Source organism: Daktulosphaira vitifoliae, unplaced genomic scaffold (genome assembly GCF_025091365.1).
Source record: "Daktulosphaira vitifoliae isolate Bord-2020 unplaced genomic scaffold, ASM2509136v1 Scaffold_1, whole genome shotgun sequence".
In the NCBI taxonomy this organism is placed as follows: Eukaryota; Metazoa; Arthropoda; class Insecta; order Hemiptera; family Phylloxeridae; genus Daktulosphaira; species Daktulosphaira vitifoliae.
In genome coordinates, this window is record NW_026099572.1 from 36360314 (window position 1) to 36384494 (window position 24181).

The 24181-nt window shown below is 27.4% G+C and overlaps 1 protein-coding gene across 4 annotated transcripts in view; it reads left to right on the top strand.

The window, feature by feature from the left end:
* Window positions 1-13705: 13705 nt before the first annotated feature.
* The window catches only part of LOC126897035 (transcriptional enhancer factor TEF-1), a 35457-nt gene continuing 24981 nt past the window's right edge, over window positions 13706-24181 (top strand). For 2 of the 4 annotated variants that reach the window (XM_050670388.1, XM_050670391.1), the window contains exons 1-2: window positions 13707-13962; window positions 19617-19671. Coding sequence is in view for 1 of the 4 variants with exons in the window: in XM_050670390.1 (XP_050526347.1) it covers window positions 19653-19671 (19 nt within the window). In the remaining 3 variants the exon portion in view is untranslated. Of the gene's footprint in view, window positions 13963-19616; window positions 19672-24181 lie in introns of all 4 variants that reach the window. The other 2 variants (XM_050670390.1, XM_050670389.1) reach the window with 2 other exon arrangements.

The window sequence follows — 24181 nt, forward strand, 5'->3', positions numbered from 1 at the left end:
TGTAAAAAAGAGTCTTTGTTTTTCAACAAAGTTTCAGAAGATAAGTTATCTGGTGTGTGGTAGGCCTTTCAATTGTTCAAAAGTTTCTGGCTGACATAATCACTATCATTATATCACATTTAAAATAAGGTCAATTGCGTGTTAACATTTTCTATAATTTTTGAAAAAGAAAAGATTTTACTTTTAGCTTCGATGCGAAGCTGAGAAGGTATTGGTTGTACTAAGATGTGTTTTTTTTTTTTTTGTGTCTGTTATCACTTTTTCAGCTCTCACCAAACTGATTTCTTTCAATGATACGTCAAAAGATCACAAATAGTATCTAGTCGAAGACATTACCCTCAAAAATTGAAAAAATTTCTCTCTGTCCCCGTAAATGGGGGAAACCTCCAAAAAAATTACAAAATTTAAAACTTGCTAATTTTCAACATTTTTTCAATTATTTTTACTTAAAACTGTCATAACTTTTTCAAAAATGACCAAATCAATATAAATTTTTTTTATAGATGCATGATGTCTTTACCTATCATTTGGTATATTTTTTTTATAAATTTAACCCTTTACCAGCCCACAGCACACATGACAACTTTTTCACAAAAAATTAACTTTTGAAAGTGTTCCGGAAATACTGACACTTTTATATATATATCTTAAATTAAAGCTAATGTAATATACTTTATTATGGAAAAAAAAATTTCGAACTTTATTTTGTCTTCACGGTGAAAATGGCTACCGTATGCTATTTTTGTGTTAAAATTCTCGATTTTATATTTTACATTTTTAACTTTAAAATGTTATAACTTTTTGAAAAATGTATGGATCAATTCAATTTTTTTATGAAAAGTAATATTTATATAGATCTTTCATTCGACATACTTATTTTTTTAAATCGGACCATTTCCCTATATACGGAGGGAGTTCAAATCTAAAAAATGCATATAGAAAGTAGAACTTTTTCAACTTAACTTTTGAAAATGTTCCGGAAAGTCTGACACTTTTATATATATCTTAGATTAAAGCTAATAAAATATACTTTATTGTGAAAAAAAAAACATTCGGACTTTATTTTGTCTTCACAGTGAAAACAGACATCAAAGTTAATAAAAAAAATACGTTTTTTGAAAAAAATTCTTTTTTATATTTTTAACTTTATACTGCTATAACTTTTTAAAAAATGTATGGATTAATATAATTTTTTTTGTATAGATGCGTGATGTCTTAGCCTTTCATTGGGTATATTTTTTTTATAAATCTGACCCTTTACCTGCCCACAGGAGGGGATTTAAAATGACAACTTTTTCACAAAAAATTAATTTTTTAACTTAACTTTTGAAAGTGTTCCGGAAAGTCTGACACTTTATATATATCTTAAATTAAAGCTAATGTAATGTACATTATTATGGAAAAAAATATTTTGGACTTTATTTTGTCTTTATGGTGAAAATGACAACCAAATGCTATTTTTGTGTGAAAATACTCGATTTTATTTTTTACATTTTACATCAATACTATTTTTATGAGAAATAATATTTATATCCCTCTTTTATTCGACATACTTTATCTTAATCAGGATATAAATAAATAAATAGCAGATCATGTAGCTTTTGGAATAATCAACCAATTTTTTAAAACTAAACACTATCTAAAGATTTGCATTGAAGCATTTTTTATGATAGTGATTTTAATCATTGTCAGATATCATTATACTTGACCCAACTATGCAAGTCACCACTGTGCCGCGACCCCCCTGTGCTGGGTTTTTTATTTACGAGTGTACCTAAATTATTATAAAAAAAAATTAAAACATTATTATTTTTAGATTACAACTATCACTATCGAACCATCATTAACTCATTATTGTTATATCCATATTTTCATATAAAATACTCCACCTTAAAAAAAAACATTTTTATAGTACTTTCACTCAAAAACTTTAATTGGCCCTTATTATGTTATTAAGGGTTAATGTAGCTTGTTAGATGTTATATTACACAAAAAAATAATTTAAGTAAACAGATTTATGTTTTAAAAAAAACATTTGATGCATCCACATAAAATGTTATAGTTCTATTGCTTGTTAGGTGTGGTTATATAACTACAATATCGATATTTTGTAAAGCTTTAAAACAATAAAGTTGTGGAATGCAGCTTCTGTGTATAAGCGACACTGTGACAAATGAATATTTTCAATTGGTATCTACTACCTACACGTTCAAGAAGCATTAAAGTACATTGGTAATTGAATTTCCAAATTTGTCTTTTTGAAGATCACGCGTGTAGACTGTGTAATGCAAAATTAGTAAAACAAACACAAATGACAAAAAAAATCCTTAGTAAAAATGGTAAAGGTTACTCAGATGTTTCAAAGTTATTGCTTAAAACTTTGTCCTTAACACTTCAATAATAAGAGTATATTATTAAACTTACAAATTTATCACAAAAAGATAAAATGACCGAGTACTTTCGTTAAAAAAAAATTTTTTGAAAATCCGAGCACGCTAAGTAATTTTTCCAGAAATTTTTTCCTTGTTCTATTATATAATAAGATAACTTGTACAATTTTACCAAAAAATCTAAATTTATTCATTCTTAATTTTTGAAAGTAATACTGACTATATACAGTTAACATAAATAATTGTTGTCAATATAATCATAATTACTTTATTAGTAAAAAATACTAGAATAAATTTAACATTTTATTTTAATTATTGACTAGACTACTCTTAAATAAATTTAAGACACTTTTTTATTTTTCTATGGCTGTGAAAAATACTATGTTTAATTTTAAAAGGGTACTAAGAACTGTTCTCATTTTTATCTGAATAACTGTAACACTTATGGAAAAATCCAAGGTGCTAATTCTAAAAAATGTATTAAATTAATACAAATTTTGAATGCAAAATTTGAATTCTATTGATAGTTTAGGCTAAGCGTTGATTTTTTTAATAGCAATCACATGACAAATTAAAAAAGTAAATTTTCGATTGTAATATTTTAAAAATACACATAAGCACGAAATTCTTAATCTAAGTCAAGGGCGTTGATTTATATAGAGCGCGGCATAAGTAACTATCTTTTTGATTTGGGTGGGACTTTTCGTTTGAACGTTGGCACCATTATTTTTTTGTTCTATAGTAGGTCTGATTGAATAATATTTTGTCATTTTTTTTATTTATTGCTATGAAGAGATACAGTACTGAGGAGGCATGGTGTAAAGTAGTAGATCATTCAGTTGTCGCCTTAGCGCTGTTTGCTGTTAGTTCTCTGATAGGTGATCATACGGGAACTTCAACAGTGACATACTATTTACCCCTTACTGGCTTCCTCGTACAGTGGTCCAATTTTAAGCGCTCGTAAGTCCTATTTTAAAGTGTAAAATAATTATGAAAACTCAATTCTAGTAAATTGCTTAGACAAAATATGAAATTTCAAGGTCACATGTTAATCGGGTCATTATTTTTCATCGTTTGAAGTATAGATATTACGGTTATTTTAACACAAATACAGTCTTTTGTTTTCAATCTATTTAACAAGTTAAACATTTTTTTCAAATTTCTTTTTTTAAAGTAAAGTTAAAATGTTAAAAAATAAAAATTCGAAAAAATTTTTTTTGATTAAGTAATAATTGTTTTAATAATATAGAGTATTTTTTGAGTCGTATTGGTAATTAAAATACACAATACTAAAAATTACCCTATTTTACCCAATTATCGGTACTTCGATATTGTAGAGCTAGTATTCTAGATTTTAAAAATATAATTTTTTTTTCGCCGGACAAAAATAAATGTGCATAAGGCTAATAAGATTATATTGATTCATATATATTTTATCTACTATTAGCTTAATTATTAAAAAATTCCATTAAAACCCGACTAAATCTTATTCGCCTTGTAAAACAATTTATGAATAGCGTAGAGTACTAAAAGATGTAAAATAAATTTATGTTTTGTCATCTGCTGAAATTCACAATGTTCTTATAATTTATCAGGTCAAAGAAGTAAAGCAGCTTGTATAATAGGAATAGATATAAATTAGTACAACAATTTGGAAACATACTTTCAGCAATTGCCAGTAGAAAGAATATTAATATAGACGCTTTTAATATTTATGCTATGGAAACAGCTAAAATTTTTACTGATTTTGTAATAATTAAAAATAAGGTTAATCGGGGTAATATTAATAGTAAAGAATGATAATAGTATCATTCGTAAAGACATAATAAATACAAAAACGTTGATTTCTAGTTATTACTTAATTAGTGTAATTAGTGTGTTCGAACTACTCTTATCTGATATTCTCTGGAATGATGATGGTAAAATCTCAACTGGTGATTTGAAATTATTCAAAGCGTTTGTTAAAAATTAAAGAAAGTGTATTAATAAGAAGAAAGGTATTTCTGCCTTATAAAAGGATGTTGATTTCTAAGTACGATGTTAGTTATTTTTATCAAAAGTGTGTTTTAAACTTTATGAAAAAAATTGAGTTAAAGACTAGAGAGAGACACACGCAAAGAATACATTAGAGTATATTATAATAGAAAATAATCTGAGACGACAACGTGAGAAACGGAGATAAGTAAGTGAGAGTAAAAACAGAGTCTTCTCTCTTATAATATATGGCACATTATAATGTGCCACGAACTGCATAAATGAGGATTGGGAGTTGGGTCAGCCGCAAAGCGTTCAAAACAATGCGTAGGTGACGAACAGCGTCGTTACCAGCCCTTAAAAGTCTATTGACTGTCATGTGAATCGACACTTTTAGACTTTTTGCTATGGGACTATGTCAAGTTACAAGTTTATGTGTGCAAACTACAGACGGATGCTGAACTTAAGACGGAAATTAAACTAGTGATCAGTGAAATTAGCGGAGACATTTGTGATCGTGTGATTGGCTACTTCGACGAGAGGACAACTGTTTGGGCAATTCCGAAGGTGGTCATCTGCTAGATATTATTTTTAACCGTTAAACTGAAAAACTTTAAAAATGTAATTAAAAAACAAAAATTGAAATTTGTAAAATTAATTAGCCACAAGTGATCAATTTTTATTACATAATTGAAATTTGATTCATTTTCACATCATGTTTTCAAAAAGATAATTACTTATGTCGGACCCTTTATAGGTGACTTGGTTTTGAATACATTAACTTTCACTTCATTATTTTTAGCCTAATTTGATTATCTACTTAACATATGATATTTCCAATATCTCTAGAATGCATATTTTTTGTTACTTTTAAAACATCACATTGCAATGTGATGCATTCAAAATCAATCAAAAGCTGTTTCATTGCAACGGCCCATAATATCTAACTTATTTATTTCTTCAACGTTTCAAATTCTACTGCCCTACGATGTTTCAAAATAACATCTTAGTGATGTATGTATTTTGCTGTCAAAAATTATTATTTTAAGAATTACCAACTATTATACTATTATTAGACATAATTCGTTTTGTATGGTTTCACTGGAGACGCATCCTGTTGATTCGTGTGTGTGTTAATATCCTTTTTGTCAGCCGTTTAATGTTATATATGGCAGTCGAATTTATTTGCAGCATTCGCAAATGTGTACTTGTTATACTTTTTTTAGATAACTGTGTGTTTTTTATTTATTATATTGAATATAATTTTTATAGTCTACGAAACAACAGATGAAATGTTCTTAAGTAAGTTCATGTATTATTTACCAACTATAATGTATGAGGGTTGGGTTTCAATTTAATATCACTAATTTTGTTTTCATTTACACTTAGGCCAGATCATATAAGCGATGGGTTATAGTTATTTTCATAGAAACAAAAGATTATATCGTAGTACGCGTATTGCATCGCCACTGTTAAAAATAACAATATTAAATCTATCAGATGTACAGTTTTGCGTTGGCCTCCCTTTAAGGTTGAACTTTTTAAAGCTGATAATCCTGGGAATTTATGGTCTTCATTCAAAATAAAATATGTGGTTAGTACTTAGTATTTTCTTATTAATTTTAAAACTTTTTACTATGTTAGAAATAATTAAAACAAACAAAACGAACTTTATATCGGTATCTTACTTGTAATTCAAATTTTATGTCGAAGTTGAAATCTCTGCTACAGAAAATGAGTGTGATGCACCAAAAAAAAAACAAAACCAAAGTAGTTCATCTGATGGTAATAATTTTGAAGGTAAGCCTATTGTTTTTAAATTTCTATTATTTCTTTGAAAATAAGATATTCTTATAATTTTTTATTTAAATTGTAGCTTATCAGTAATACCGATCAGCAAACATGCATCAAGAAGTTTCACTGAATTTTTGACAAGGAAATCTGATGAAGATTTAGAATATGAACTACTATCTAGAACTTCACAAGCTATACAAATCGTAGCTAGTTTGTCAGCATCATGCATATTCAATAATTTAGATTATGAACTACCACCCGTTTCATCACCTGCTGTACAAATCACTGCTAGTTCCTCAACATCATGCATACATGATAATGTAAATAAGGTAATATAATAGCCATTTCATCTAATTAAAGTAAAGAAATAATTCAATTTTAATTTGAAAACTCAAATATTATTTTATAATGTAATATATTATATCTATAATCCAGAATTCCAAATCTATTATCAGTATATTATATCCAATATCCAGTGTATATTATTGTTGTATATATTAAATAATAATAATAATATTAATATATGTAATAATTTATTAATAGTTCAATTAATCAAGTTAATATTAACAATCAATGAATTAAATGTTATAAAAATTGAACTTTTTAAAATGTAACTAGTAAAATATTAATACATCAATTTTAATTAATATAATATTACTAAACAAAATTAATACTTAAACCAATTTTTATTTTTATGTGTACTGTATTTTTCTAATTGGTAGCAGGCAATAATACAGGTTGAAATAGCTATTGAAATGCAGATACACTCATATGAACCAGATATCCCTTGTAATACTTTATACGATTAGCTATAAGGATTAGCATTTGAATCTAACATTCTGAATGAAGTGGACTTTGTTTTGAAACTATTATTTATTAACAAAAAACTAATAGAATTTGAGAATTCTTGTTTTTTAATTCTTCTTATATAATTTTAAACAAATGTAGGAATCCTTCATAAATAGTATTGGTGAATGTGGTACAAAAAACAATGTAATAAGAGTTTTAAAAAAAATATTCAGTGATGAATATGCAGTTATATCCACATGGACTGGGCGAAGAAAAATAGATGTTACACTTGGTAGTTCAGAAATCTTGAAAATTATAAAGAGTTATTTAATTAAATATATTACAAATGTAGATTACTTTATGTAGATACTTTAAATATACTCGATTATACATGATTTTTTCAGGGATTATTAAAGTTAACTGAAACAATACATTTACGGATTCTGATTTTGAAACCAAAAGTGCTAATTAGCTTAGATATTTTAACACCCATCTGAATTGAAAAAAATGTATAATTGATTTATTACTCTTAATTTTCAAATGTTAGTGTAAAATTTAAAGTATTTTTTTCATGTAAGAATGAAAATAATGGGTGTAGTTTCTTGGTTAAACAAAAAACATTTAAAATAAACTTTTATAAAATTAAACATAGCAATAAAAATAACAGTTTGTAGATTATTTAAATTTTTTTTTAGCTTCGATGTGAAGCTGAGGAGGTATTAATTTTACTGTTTTTTTTTTTCGAAAAATGTAATTATCAGCACAAATTTTTTTTTTCTAAAGTACATCTTTCATTTGACATACTTTTTATTAAAATTGGACAATTTTCCCATACATAGGAGGCGTTCTAAACTTGAAACATTGTATAAAAAATAGAACTTTTACAACTTAACTTTTGAAAGTGTTCCAGAAATACTGCGTCCTTTAAACATATATCAAATCAAAGGTTATGTTATATACTATAAAATGAAAAAAAAAAAAATTGTCCTGACACCTTATCTTCTACGTGCAAATGGCTGTCGAAATTTAAAAAAAATGTAATGATTGCGATAAAAATCATCTTCTATCGGGATGTTTTTTGTACTTAAAACTGCCATAACTTTTTCAAATATTAACAAATCAAAATAATATTTTTTTATTGAAACCTTATGTAATTTCTTTTCATTTGTTATCATTTTTTTGAAAATCTAACACTAATTCTGCTCACCGGGGGGGGATTCAAAATAGTAACTTTTTTACAAAAACTAACTTTTCAACTTAATTTTTTTAATTTACTTTTTATTAAAATTGGACAATTTTCCCATATATAGGAGGCGTTCAAAACTTAAAACATTGTATAAAAAATAGAACTTTTACAACTTAACTTTTGAAAGTGTTCCAGAAATAGGGCGTCCTTTAAACATATGTCAAATTAAATCTTATGTCATGTACTATAAAATTAAAAAAAAAAATTTGTCTCGGCGACCTATCTTCTATGCGCAAATGGCTACCGTATTCAAAAATATGCTATTTTTGTGTTAAAATCCTGAGTTTTGTATTTTATTTTATTTTAAAATATCTTATAAGGGCAATACACTGTCCTATTTTTTTATAATTATTATTTTTATAATAGGCTAAATTAAATACCTTTTTTTTTTATTGGTTTTTTTAGATATATAATCATTAAAATTAATTAAATTCTGAATATTTCCATTGTAAAATCTTTTGAAACGCCAAAAGTTAATTAGAAATGATTACTATGTTTTTTATTTAAGTGATCTATTACGATAAAAAAGTAAAAAAATTTAACTTTTCTGATAAATATACTGTAAATAGTAATTATAAAATTTGCTGACAGCATATTAATCTTAACAATTTCATTTTTATCTATTTAATAATGTCAATTTCAAACTTGCAAATTGAGCTACTTGTTATGGTAATTAATTCATTTTTTTTTTTTAATAAAACTTTCACTTTAAAGGACAATAAAAAGTAGGTTCAAAATTATTACTTTTAACATATTAAAAATAAAATCAATAATAATTTGAAAACAATTAATTTTAAAAATTATATAATATATAATTAAAAAAATTACTAATCTGGGTATAATTAAGGAAATAGAAGTTGATGTTACTTTTGTAATTATCCATCAATTTTTTAAAATTAAACACTATCTACAGATTTGCATCAAAGCGTTTCTTATGATAGTGATTTTAATCACTGTCAGATTAAATCTATACTGGACCCAACTATGCAACGTCTCCACTATGGCACCCCACTGTGCTGGGTTTTTTATTTATAAATTATTTTTGTTTATTGTTCATGTTTATGTAATTTACATATAACATGAAGACTAATTGTCAAGTATGATTTCAATGTGATCTAATTAACTTTTTTAGAATGAATTTTTTCTAACACTATCTGTATACTATTTATATCTGAAATAAATTAGTGTTTATTTTTTTTAGATTTGTGATTCAAAGAAAAGAAAAAGTTTATCAATAATTTCTTCAAGACATTTCCTAAGAATACTTAAAGCTGAACAACAAAAAATATGTTTGAATTTTATAACAGTAGTAAGTAATAATAACACAAAATGTATTGAGACTGATAATGTCAACAATGTTTTACCACAATTATTAATGCCTGTAAAATATTCTATATTTCCTGACCATTTGTTAAATTACAAAACCACTTAATCAATTAACTCAGATTTGTATGTTAACGCTTCTAGTGGACCAAAAATAACCAATTATGATACTTTAAGTCCTATCTTAGATAATGATGTTCCAAACAACTTTTGTACAGCAAAAAAATTGAGTTTATTATTTGTAAAGTATAGAGTTTCCCATAATTTTTGTAATAGCTTGCTTCAATTATTAAAAAGCTAAGGTTAAGATGTTCCAAAAGATATTAGTACACTAATAAAAACCCCTAAAATTCATGATATTGTTGATATTTCTATTGGATTGTACACACATTTAGGTATAAATAATATTTTGCTACCTATTTTAGTTAAAAATAAGGCACAGTTGTATATTAAATCACATGTGCTAGATATAGGTATTAATATAGATGGACTATCCGTTCCTAAAAGTTCTAAAAGTCAGCTATAACCGATTTTAATTTCAATTTTAAATTTTAGAGTTAAAAGAAAATGTTATACCTATAGGCATTTTTAATGGATTTTAAAAGCCTCATTAAAATGTTTATTTAATTGAAGAATTTTTAAATCCATTTATTATTGATATATTGGAAGTTTTAGATAATGGGTTAAATGTAAATGGGTTATTATTTATCATAAATATTTCAAATATTTCATGCAATTCCCCTGCAAAAACATTTTTACTTAAAGTGAAAGGTCTCAATGCCTATTTTGGCTGCACATCATGTATTGATTAGGGTAAATATTTAGAACACCGTATGACTTATCCTGTCTTAAATGCACCATTAAGATTTGATGAGTCCTTCAGATTTAAAAGACACGAAGACTACCATAAAGGAAATAGTCCATTAATAAAGTTACCTATTAATATCACAAATACTGTTGTATGTATTGGTGTTGTAAAAAAATTAATCGAGTTTTGGATGAAGGGTAACAATGAAATAAGATTAGAAAAAGATAAAATAAATAACGAGTTATTAAAATTAAGACCTTTATACCATCTGAGATATGCCGTTTACCAAGGGTGTTTGATGAAATTGAATATTATAAAGCCTCTGAACTACGAACTTTTTTATTATATACTGGTCAAATTGTTCTAAAGGGCAACTTGAAAAAAAAGTTTTACTATCATTTCCTTTTGTTATCTTATGTAATTAAAATTTTAATTTGTGCTGAAACTTGTTTAAATATAATGAAAGAGCCACTAAGTTTTTAAAAAAGTTTATTATCGATTACAGTACTTTATATGCTTCTCATTTGATATCTTATAATGTTCATAGTTTAATTCATTTACCTATGTATGTTGTTATTAATGGTCCATTAGACAATTTTAGTTGTTTCAGTTATGAAAACTATTTACAACACCTCAAAAAATTTATTAAGTCAATCAAATATCCTCTGCAAGAAATCTTTAATAGAATAACAGAAAAACAAAAAATTTATGATGCACTTCCTCCTCAACTATATAAACAATATACTGTCTTAAGTAATGAAGTAATGCCATAATATTCTTTACCCTTCTTTTAAACAAACACAACTATAAATACTTATAAAGAAAAAGATAGATATATAATACTCAATAATAACATTCTTGTTATGGTCCATCATGTTCAACCTCAAAATAAGCCTTTTTATTTAATTGTAAAATAGTTCCTTGGCTGTTCTGAATTTACTGATTGGCCTTTATCTTCTTTTAAAATTGGAGTTTATATTGTTGACACTACCAGAATGTCTGAATTAAAATGTATTTATTTAAGTGATATTAAATGTAAATGTTTTTTTATTAAACTATCAAATAATTTAGCTTCTATCTCAACATTGAGTCATTCTGAATCTTAAGATTGTTCTAATTTAAAAATTTTTATTAATTGTTTTTTATACATTTTTAATAAAATATTATTTTATTTTAATGTTATATAATGTAACATTATTAGTACCTACTATGTTTTTAGTAAAACATCTCTACGACAATAGTTTTAAACATCATATTGGTAACGTTTCGTAAACGTTATTTTTGTAACATGAATGGGACATCATGTTTGATTGTTGTAAATATGTTATAAGATGTGTTATAAGTTATAAGTGTTAGCATTGCTGGAAAAATACGGTCCCAGGGACGTTTTTTATAATCTTATGGAACGCAATTTGTAATGTTACATGTTTCAACAAAACAGCCCAGAAACGTTTACGGAACAAATTATTGCACAGAGAATACATGTAAAAAAAAAAAGATTGGTAATGGGGGTTCGATAGCCAATCCTTTGCCATCAGATCTGGATCTTGTTTACATTCGTTTATATTAATGTTGTACATTTAATTTAACTATAAAAATGTATGTGTTATTTTAAATGTTAAACACAGTAAATATAAAAATTTACTGACGACTATTGTGAAATAATATGAATCAAAACAACATGCAAATATGTCAAAAATTCTCGATGCGAGTATTACCTCCTTAATGATGTTATGAAACACTTGATACGCATACCGCTTAAATTTATGTTTTAAAATAATAATAATAATAATACCAATAAAGCTGTAGTAATATTTAATTTTAAAATGCCTCAAACCCAAAAAATGTAAAACTCGACATTTTTCACTCGAATTCCCTCGAGAACGATACTCTATATTATCCCTTAATTTGTTATGAAGGTTAGAATTCCTGGAGATGCCGGTTAATTTAAAATATTTAAAGCGGTGTACATATTTCAAACCGTTTGCCAAAGATGATATTATAGGATTAAACGTAATTACTATAGAATTTTTGCAAATTTGTTGACAACACGATTACAATAAAAATGTTAAACAGGGTTAACTGTAATTTATTTATTTTTAAAAATTTTAAGTAAAAATAAAATTTTTTTGTAAACAGTTTTGTATAGTCCTTTAAATTATATTTTATAGTCTCATCACGTCCTTTTCTCATATTTGTTTTACCAAAAAACTATTTTTGTTTGACCGTCCCTTAAAAAGTATCTAAAATTAAAAAAAAATGTTATGTATTTTATTGTTATTAAATAATAATTAAAAAAAAACAAAATTGAAACTTGATCAAAATGTGTTAATCAAATGATTATTTATTTTTTAGCTTTTTCTTTGAATAGTATTATTTTTTTATTTTCAAAAATGATAATTGAGCGTTGTAGTCGGTATCGGCCTCTTACGGGTATAATTTGAAGTACGGACGGTCCATTCTATTAAAATATATATTTTTTTAGATAAAGTACGTTCGTTCATAATATTGTGAAATTTAAAACCTTTATAGAGTATTCTTATTATTATTAACTAATTATTTTAAATTTATGGCTGACTATTTGTGCAATCTAGATACAAGATTGTTAATTTTTGGTTTTTAAACCAGTGTCATAATTTAATAACATATATAAACATTAACTAATAAAATATAAAAGTATGCAATATGAATATTTAATAGGGTAAGGTGGGGCTAGACGATGAAGATTTTACATATTTAATTGTTTACTTTCACAACTATTAGATTATGTATATAGCACAATTACCATGCTAACTTAAAATTATTGGTCATAATATGAGTCAAATTCATTAGTATAAAAACAGTGCTTTGATAAAAATTAATATATTATTTGTTGTAATGATAATTATTTTAATAAAATATTATTATGAAATATTTGTAATAAGATCGCTACAACACATTGCTGGTATTTTTTTTTTTATATTTCTTTATAGAACTTTTTAGTAGATTTACCGTTGAACATTAGTAATCAAGAAACACAACTTAAAAAATTTTCATATATAGTCTGGTAAAAATAAGCGCAAGTTGCATACTGGTTTTATGCATCGTAGTCATACAGTGTAGTAGATATGCACGATATTTTAATAAGGTAACACTGTTACTATGGTTGACAAGACTATCAGCCGTTTGAGAATGATACGGGGGAAACGACACTGTTATTGCGGTGACCGTTACACACTGGCCGCCTCCTCCATTTTCCGACTACCACACACCGACGCGCGCTTCAACAACCACCGCTTCCTCACCATACCACCCACTTCCAGTACCCTCGAATCCCCACCACCATTGGAGTTTGTGTGCGTCACGCTATGCGCGCGCCGTCGCTTCGGTACGTTGTCCGGATTCTTTACGCCATTCTTTGCATTCCTCAAACAGAGCGCGGATTCGTACGTCTGTTACCAGTTGAATACAACGACTGCGTGTGTGCGTGAATTTTGTGGACGTCGCACCGACCGGACGACGACGGCAGCTGTCCGCCGGTTACTGCTGTGAAATTTTGTAGAAACAACGACGGGGCTCACCTCGCGCTTAGAAACAATACTTTGGGATAAATATTTATATATAGGCATCGGCTGAAACAGCATTTTAAAACGAACGGGGTAAGTTAAAGACAATGATAAATTTTAACAACAGTAATAAAAATTATCTGCCGTAATTTTGACATCCTTAATGGCTTGGGATAATATACGGTACAACGCGTTGACGTCCAAGTTACGCAAAACCAAACGGGCTTGTACTTTACATGGAGTGACAATTCGGTGTAACGGTCGATTTGAGTTCGCCGCCGATACGCTGACATTTGAAAATATAAACAACTATCGGCCAGGTGTCGACCTCGTCTTATCACTACCGCCCGCCTTTTCGTGTCGGTCTGTGTATGTTTATTTTGTTTGTTGTCGATTTTTCGCCGGTGTTTCAACACACCGCTCATGTTAACGCAATCGCTACCGGTATTGTTTTTCGCAAAAGCCGTCCGCTCACGGCTGGGCCGTTGTTCGTAACGGTCGCTGTCGATTTTTTTTGTGTTATTTTCTTCCGGTCGAGCTCCCCCATCCACAAAACGCATAGCTGTTTTCGGGGTAGACGAAATGTTTTGAAAAATCCTCATCAGTAACACGTTTGTGTGAGTTTAAAACAACTATTATGATGTAAACTTTCCAAGGTTAAGTGATAATTCTTGAAAACTTTGACATAAAAACCTGTTGGCTTTCGAGTACTATTGTGCGTTTATTCGAAATTGTTTGCTACCAAATTGGTATTGGTCAATTATTATTATTATCTTGGTGACACAATTTGAATTTGACGTAGGTATAATATAACATGTCTATATGCCTATGATAATGGACACCTTGTTATTTAGTTGTCGTTAAGTGATTTTTAAACGCATTTCCCAAAAACCGCCCAACATCATTAGCGTACGTCTATGGTGTTGTGTTTATATAAGTGTAACCATTGCCAGTTATTGTCATTGAATAATATTTTTATTATCACTAGATACAAGCTCTTGTTCGTTATTTAATAGCTTATCGTTTACCTGTAACTGTAAAATTACATTAATTAGATTAGATTTATTCTTGTACGATTATTGAGCAGGTAATTAAAGTAATAATAATGTTAAAATCTTAATTTTAACTCTATAATCGACACTTGTGACTAATAACCTATTTTCAAATATTTCACTGACTGCGGCAAATGTGTTTTGGTTGATATTTTTTTTCAAAACGGTCTTTTCAAATGTAAGGCAATAATATTATTAGATTATTTAATGCATTATTTTAAGTAAATATTCCGTTATTTAATAGTTCTTCAGACTATTACAACATTTGCTTATAGATGTTTGGTTGGTTTGGGTTCGTGGAAGTGTAGACTTAATTCATTTTTAATACTTTTCATCTCGAGGATGCTTAACACGCTCGTCGATTTTGCCATAAAACAGTAGCTTCTTCCAAAAAAAAACAGATGTCGTCCATGACGTAATAGTTTTTATATACCACAATATAATTAATTTTAATTTTGCTGTTGTTTGATGATCATCATTGACGCGTAAAATTATATTAATGATGTTGCATTAAGTGTAATCATAATAATTTACTATTTAAAGTTTGAAAATTTTCCAACGAGGGATAATCCTGTTATAGCAATAACTATTAGTATTTCAGGACTGAAAAGTGGGTTATGTTGAAACGGCTTTAGGGAATACAATATAAATTTTGGGTTGGTTTCTTGTCTGGGCTTTCAACACAATTCCCTTGTGGTTCTTAACACTTAACATAGTTATACATGACCGTTGTTTTCTATTATATTCAACTAATGGAAACAATTTCACGGGGCGTTTGACTCTGTTATAAACACGACCGCTTAATCTGTGTACTTGCAAGTAACCGATTAAATTGTAATTTTATATTAAAATCTAGAGAGTGGCGATTACAAGGGTGAAACGTGTTTAATTTGTTACATGTTAGTTAACACAATAACAGCGATACCGAATATCGATATGGTGTTTTTGACATGTAATACCATTTTGTAAATTATTTTAATTTGTGAGACAAGCATTAATGTCCTCGATTTCGGCACACTCGACATACTGAATTTATATGGTTTTTTATTATGAGCGATTAAATTTTCTAAAAATTATCTTAATTAGCTATTGCCGCGTGACGATTTAACCCTATATTAACGAAGATAAATTTAATTGGCAGAAACCACAATCATTCAATTAAGTATGTATAAATTTAGTTGACACACTCGTTTATTTATTATCCATAACATTGTGTTAAGCCCTTCGGTATTTAATTCTAGTAAATAAAATAGTTAACCGATGACTGTCGTTATCTACTCTTAGTATTATTAACTATACTATAATCATTATCTCTCTATTGTAAATAGAATATATTTTTACAATCTTGTCGGAAATTGATGCTGGCAATTAAATACAGTCATTTTGTTGGCTCGTTTACATTTTATACGTTTGACCAGTTGGCGGCGCTATGCAATTTGGACAAAATTCAAGTGTGGCTTCAGTAGTCTGTTATCTTCTATTCGTTATCATTTTTGACATTCGAAACCGTACCGGGACGTGCTGTTTTGAATGTAAATTGTTCAGTTTGAAATTGAAAACAAGAGAATACAATTGTTTAAATGAGAACTGCCAAGTTATTCAAATATGAACTTGGAAAAACGTTTTGCCACGAACATTTTGTTTTGTCGCTGATTATTTAGCTCCCATATTTTGCTTGTACAATCTATTTATAAAAGTGCATATTTTATTTTAAAAAACACAATTACCAAGCCTTTGCCGAAAATAGCGTTTGTTTTATAGATTGATACCACAATTCTAGAAAATAATTATTGTTTTTAACGACATATTGTTTTCTCTTAAGCAACTCCTCGGGTGACCCCGATAACCCAATTAACAGAGTACGTGGCATTTTGCACGATTTCAAAACGCTTAAGTTTGCATACACGATCAACAAATAAACTAAATGTAATTGATTATTCGGACGTAACGCTTGTTTTTTATTGTCAGGAATATCGTAAATATACATGATGAGTACACCATTAATATGGGCCGCACTAATTAGGAAAAGTGGCGGCGGTAAGTGGCCGGTAGGTTATCTTATGTACAAACCGTATGACGTCATTGCAAGGTACTTACCAAGAAGGTATTTGGTGTGTCCGGAAGAAACATTCAGCTAGTTACAATAATAATCGTTATGTTATTATGAATTTAAGACTTATTCAGTTCAATCTGACAATAAATCAAACTTTCTATAGAAATTGCTCATTGATTGATTCATTTCACCCACGTTAATATTTTAACATAAAAAAAGATTTTAAATTTAACCTAGACCGATATAAAAATAGTATAAAGAAACTAGCTCCGTTTGATTATTTGATTCTAAATATATGTTATTTATCTCCCGTAATGTTATGCAAACGAGAGTGTTCAGCAGACATGCCACATGCTCATGGAAGACGTGCATTTTCAATCTTGTAAATCTAATAAAACAAATATAAAAAATTCACATATGTTTGTTTTGAAATACTTGTGTGGTAATATATAGAATGTGCAATAATTCGTATCACGAACTGAAAACTTTTAACGTTATACCTTTTAAATTTTGATATAATACCAAAGATGTTATACATTAGTTTTAATAAAAAAAATTAATTCTTTATTGGGTACTCGATGTTGCTAAGTTCGCTCATACGTTATAATTTAAATCACCAACTAAGTGTTTTAAAAATAATTCATTATTTTTGTGTTTCATTACATGTGCTTGATTATGTACGAGAAAAATTAAATTTATTTAATAAAATGTGTTTAATACCTCGTTGAATAATTTTTTTACGAATAATTTGAAAATAAATATTTCCAAACCAGAAATTTTAATTTCCTGTTAACTAATCGAGTGCATACAATTAATAATTAAATATTAATTATCTGATAATAGGTACACAAGTTCTAGGTTCATTGACGAATGAGTTGGTTCAATTTAATCTGAAATAACATTTTCCGTAAAAGCTCTGTGACCTACACTTTAAGTATTTTCCTTCGGGTACCGTAATAATAAAAATAATTTTAAATGGCTTTTTCATTCAAATAAAATGTACATGCATGTGCAGTGAGTCGCCTCGGGGTTTAAACTATTAGTAATAAAATTTTATTGCAAGCATCATGTCTATGTATTATAAATGGTGCTTTAAAACGTTGTTGGAGTTAACTCATCAAACGGGTTTCGAATTTTAATTATTGGAAAAGTGTTCTTTCTTTTCAACTACAGTTTTTATTAAAAATATTTTATTGTTTTTCGCGTTAATAAATAGAAAAAGTTGCTTGAAATATGTTTTATTTGAATTCATAACACGCAATTGTGTCTGAAATATAATTTTCAGACCTTTCGTTTGTATTGACTCATTTTAATAGTAATAAAATTAACATTTTTTGTGATGACTTTATTTTATTGAAATTATCTTGTGTAATAGTTTAGAGTGTATATTTGAGTAGTCCTATTGCTAATGTAATGTTTCCCAGTACTGTGCAAAATCAAGCAGAAATTAATAATTTTTTATTTCGTATGCTACCAGGTTTATATTGATAAATACGGATTATTGTATTGTTTTGTTTTTTAGGAGAATGTTATTATTTTGTGTATGTTAAAATAAATCGTAAACATGTATTTTTAACTAATTTTTTAAGTTATCACTGTTTGACCTATTGCTACATTTATAAAGTCATTTGCATATATATATATATATATATAAATTATATTTTTAGTAACCATTATATTTAAAAGTAAATCTGCTAATTGTTGTTAATCATGGTCACACGTGATTCATAATGATTAATGAGTGTTCTAGTATATAATGCAGTTGTACTTTTTAAGTACTGCTGTAAAACTTTCACTATTTCTGTTCTATATTTACTTCAGATTCATTTGATCGTTGTTGATAAATACTATAAATTGAGACGGTATATTGTACATGGGTTTTAAAAATAATATATTTTTCTTACAAATTGAGGAAGTATTGAATTTTTGACGTTATTAAATTTATGAGTAAACAAAATGTTTTAATCGGATCTCTAATTCTTAAATGTATTTATATGTCTAAAATTTTAAATATCAATTTTTATTTCTTAGTTACATGCAATGTTTTTATTGTTATTATTGTGTATGTGCTAAAGACAATTTTTGTATGTAAAAATTTAAATATCATTTCTTTAGATGTAATTTATACAAACATTTTTCTTTATATATTAATAGTTTATGAATTATTTTTCATGCTTTATATGTCGTTATTTGATCATTTGTTTAACCGTATAGATGATATTGTATTAATTATATCCAATTCAATGAAAAACTCAACTCTTTCTCCGCCAAACAGCTGCATGAACGCTAAATTCAAATTTGCTTTTACTAATAATACATTTTTTGTGGTATTTTGCCAAATAAATTAACCGGCAGTTGTCTACTTTTAACTGCGTGTTTTTGTCTTCATATTTAATTCGACTAAATGTTTCTTTGGAGTTCACCCTTCTCATTATCAACGAACTAACTTAATAATTTATCGTACCTAATAATTAAGAGAAGTTTGTATACAAAACCAAAACAAGTTTATGTATGACACAGAGATTCATCATATACTGAGTCATCATTAGACCCCACCCTCGTCGGTCATTGTTATAGTTGGCCTATACATATCAATAAAAGTTTATAGAAATGTAATTAAATTGTATAAATTGTTTTTTTAGAACTGGGAACCGTTTGTTGAATTTGTTCCTTACCATATGATGGGAGTAACTGAAGGTAAGCTACTTTTATTTTATAAGTGTATATAGTAAATTTATTTCATTAATTTATCGCTTAAGATTTTAACAACTATTTATAAATGATTTATACTCTTGACAAACATAAATATTTTACAATTTTAGTCGTTCATAGAAAGGAAAAACTTATAGCTACTTTAAATTTAATAAATAAATTTTGGCTATTCCTTATCTATCACTCGATATTTCATTAATGTGTTTTGAGTCTTATTAAAATTGAAACTTCTAGAAAATGTGTATAAATTTATACATGAAATTTCGTCATTGGTTTCTTATTATATTTTAAATCTCTAAGTTTTAAAAACATGTTGATCGTTCTTAAGTTTTTAGATTTATTAATTAGTTATAATTAATCTATAAATGTAATAATAATTTAAAGCAATCTTGAGATGTTTAGTCCTCAACTTTTTTTTTTGTTCAGACAATGGAATAATTATAAAATATTTTAAAGGGTTCTATAACATCGAACATTTAAATTAATTAAATCTAAGCTGTAAAATATTGTTTACACTCATTAAATTATTATACAAATTTTTAATAATAACTAGAACTAAATGTAGGCTCTACAATGTAAATCGTTTAATAAGTTGTTTTACCTTGTCAACTTCTCTTGACCAATGGAAATTAGATAAAACGATTGTAGACCAATAATTATAGGATTTTCTACAAATGTATACATTTTTTACACATTTCTCAATGTCGTGTGAATAATTGTGATGTCTATAGAATTTTCATGTGACACGCGTTTATGTTTTCGGATTGAGCGATGAAATTGTTATTTAATACATTCGTTTAAATAGCTGATAAATTAATATTCTAAATAACATTATAAAATCAGCTATTGTTGTAAAATACACTTAATGCAAAACTATTTTAAACACCCTTTTAAAATTACTGCATCATTTTTTAACATTTAACTGAAAATAAAGTCTTCTATGTTGTGCATGAAGAATTATTTATTTATTTAATGATACTCGATAATATTAATTTAATGATGTCGGTTTGTGTATGATAATGTTATTTATCAGTTAATTACGTCAACCGGTAATTTGAACTTTCCTATATTGGTTTATAGTAATAATTATTATCATTTTAAGATAAGGTTATATGCATATCAGGTGTATGCTTTGAAATTTTTTATATTTTAACAGCATGGGAAAAATATCGCCATTGAAAATTAGATTTTAAATAAATGAGATACGATATTCTGTTCCTCGGAAACACGATTTAAATATTTGCGATTAAAAAAGTGGTGACCATGTGAAACTGCATTTTTTTTTAAACTGGAGTAAGTAAGGACGCGCTCATTAAAATATAACTACCATTTAAAAACCATAATACAACCAATGAACCGTTTATTATATTTATGATTTTATTGGTTGTGCTGATTTAGAATAAAAGGCTTTAAATTTAAAAATGAAATTGTTTCAAGAATAAACCATGTTAAATATAATAAATCGTTTACACGCGTATTTTTTAGTTACTGATGACACTTTGTTTGTATTTTTTTAATATATGTGTTATAACATTATTATTATTCAGTTGTTGTTTAATGTAATCACTTGTTTAATTAACGATAGAAATTAATTATTGAAATTGATAATAAAAATTTTCTTTGATGTTACATTTTAAGTAGATAATATTTATTTGTCAAGAATTATTTGAGATAAGATTTTTAATCACACAACATTATAATGACGTTTTTGTTTTCTCATTTTACTTATGTAGGCTTTAACTTATAGTTAAATGAAATCGATCAATGTATTATGCATAGTGAGTGTTTTTTTCTTTTTCATGACAACAAAAAAATGTCACAGTAATATTATAAAGATAGCATCTTTAACTAAAAAAATATTTTGCTTAAAAATAAACACAAAAATTATTTCAAAACAAATATTCAATTATTCTCACACTTTTTTGTTAAGCATTTTCTCACGTTTAATTTGTAAAAATTTAAATTACTTTTGTTTCTCTTATCTCAAAAGATGAACGGTCTCGTTCGTAAGTTACACAACGTATAGACAACGACTAATGAATGAGGTACACAGATAGAATAGAGGTTAATGAACATACACTAAATGTAAATTGTATCCAGGGATTGTTTTCACTTCTTCTTTCTGTAGTTGTGTTATTGGGCGGGATCTGAATAATATTATAATAGTAATAATAATAATAGGTACAAAAAGACAAAGGAAAACGCAAAGACAATGAACTTGATGATTTGTTTAACAACTTCCGAGCAACATATCATATACACAACTCTACATGCGTCGCAAGTGTGAGGAGTGTACATAAATTGTCCAGGGAGCAAAATAATATTATGTGTTGTCAATAATAAACAACTTACAAATGATAGTTATACAACGTGACTACGGAATATGTCGCAGGACATGTCCAGAATTATAAAAATAAATAACTGGTTGTATTATTCTATTAAGTATACCTAATATTTCAAAGTTAAACATTTGGTATGAAATTTTTTAAATTTTTTTTGTTATGATTTTCGTTTAACATTGTTACCTATAAAGTATCATGTAATCAAACATTTAAAAAATATTTTTGTGGAAAATCAAAGGTTTCTAGATAAATTGTTTAAAAGATCCACTGAAGCTTTTAGTGAGTAAAAAACAAAATTGAGAAACTTATATTCAAGTTTTTATCGGAAGAGTTTCAAGTCCGTTTAAAATAAATTAATAATTCTTTTAAAGTTTCTGACAAACCAAATAGTCAATGGACCTACAATAATTTTGCTCTTTAAACGGTGTCTTACAATCTCGGCCGTCACAGTGTGATAGATGGCAAAATCGATAGTCACGTTGTTTTTGTGGAACTACAGAAAAGAAAAATGTCTATTCTCGTCCGATTCGTTAGAATTATCATCGAAAAAAATAATACATAATGATTGTACATAGTTATCGGTCGAAGTTGTTAGCAATTAGCATCATATAGCGGTGGTTTTATTTCGTTTATTTGATTATTATTATAATTCTCGCCGAAAAACGGGAGATCCGTTTCGGTCGGTTAATCTTTAAAAACGTGATTTTGATTCCGCACAACCGTTTAAGTCTTTATAAAATTTTCTTTTCAGTGTTTGTCATTTTCCTGTGTACTTTTTTATTATAATTTACGATCAAAACTCGCGCTTAACGATCTGTAAAAATCCTAGTTCGCGACCAATATATATGGATAATCTCTTTCCCTGTGGAAATCGATGAACTTGTGCAAGAAAAAAAAAAGGATAATAAATAAAATAGAGCCTGTTTTCCGAGCGACAAAATTGCAGTTTTTTCTACGGTAATTGTTTTCTCGGTGGGCGCCTGTATAGATATATTTTTTTTATCGAAAAGAAAAGAGAGGGTGCATGATAAAAGAATACAGCTTCGGTATTATTTGGGGTTAGCAGGCGGTAGTCACGATTTTCCCTTTTTAATTGCATTGTAAATCCTCGTGGTGATATTTCCGCATTAGAATAAATATTCATTTAAAATAAGAAAAAGAGGAACTGATCATTCGCGTTGAGCATTGTAATGTTATTTTAAGAATTTACCACTTCTGTAAATATTTTTACGTTAACGGATGAATAAACTTCAATAGTAACAATTTTTTTCTATCACTAGGTGAGTTGATTAATTTTGTTGAAAATCTCGGAAACCTAATCTAAGCTATGAAGTAACTTTGAAATTTGTATATTCGGTTTGATCAGTTTAATGAATCGCTCGATTTTTAAGAACCTTCGCGACAATTGTTCTTGATCGTTTACGAGCGTGAAATGTGACTTGCTACTTACATCAGTCGTTTTCGACGATTAAATTCGTCACTATTTTGCCCGTAAATCTACGTATGCAAATTACTGTAATGTTTTGTGTTAAAACTACTACCGTTTATGTATTTACTATCCGCCTCTGTCACGATTTTTTACTGTAAACATCATTCACGAAACTCGTTAAAATGTAACTTTTCTCGGTAAAGTGTAGGTGGCGGTTTCTTCTATTACTCACGACTAATAGTACTATGAATACAATACTTAATGTAGTAATCGGTTTTTTTCTATGGTACGCTAACCCGATTACGTCGAATATATTATCACTGCTAAATGAATGGCTTTATTTATTATTACTTTTTAAACTTCATTCGAACAAGTTCCTGCTGTTATGCTTTTTTAGGCTGTTTTTTTTCCTTAATGTGACTTGTATTTTATGTCTAATGGTAGAGCAACAGGTCACAATAATATTGATAAAAAAACTTGTGGCATCGAGACACAACAAACTACTTTTATGTCGTTATCATTAATGATCAAATGAAATATTATATCACTAACTTTTATGGATTCTTAAAAGTCATTATATTTTTAACGCGATTGTTGTCTTGTGATATTAAAGTATAATACTAATGTAGTATTTTTTGGATTTGTGTAATTCAATTGTTTTTTTTTTTTCTTACTTAAATATCAATTTAGCGGCGGCAATTGTTGTTATTCATTTGCGTTTCCT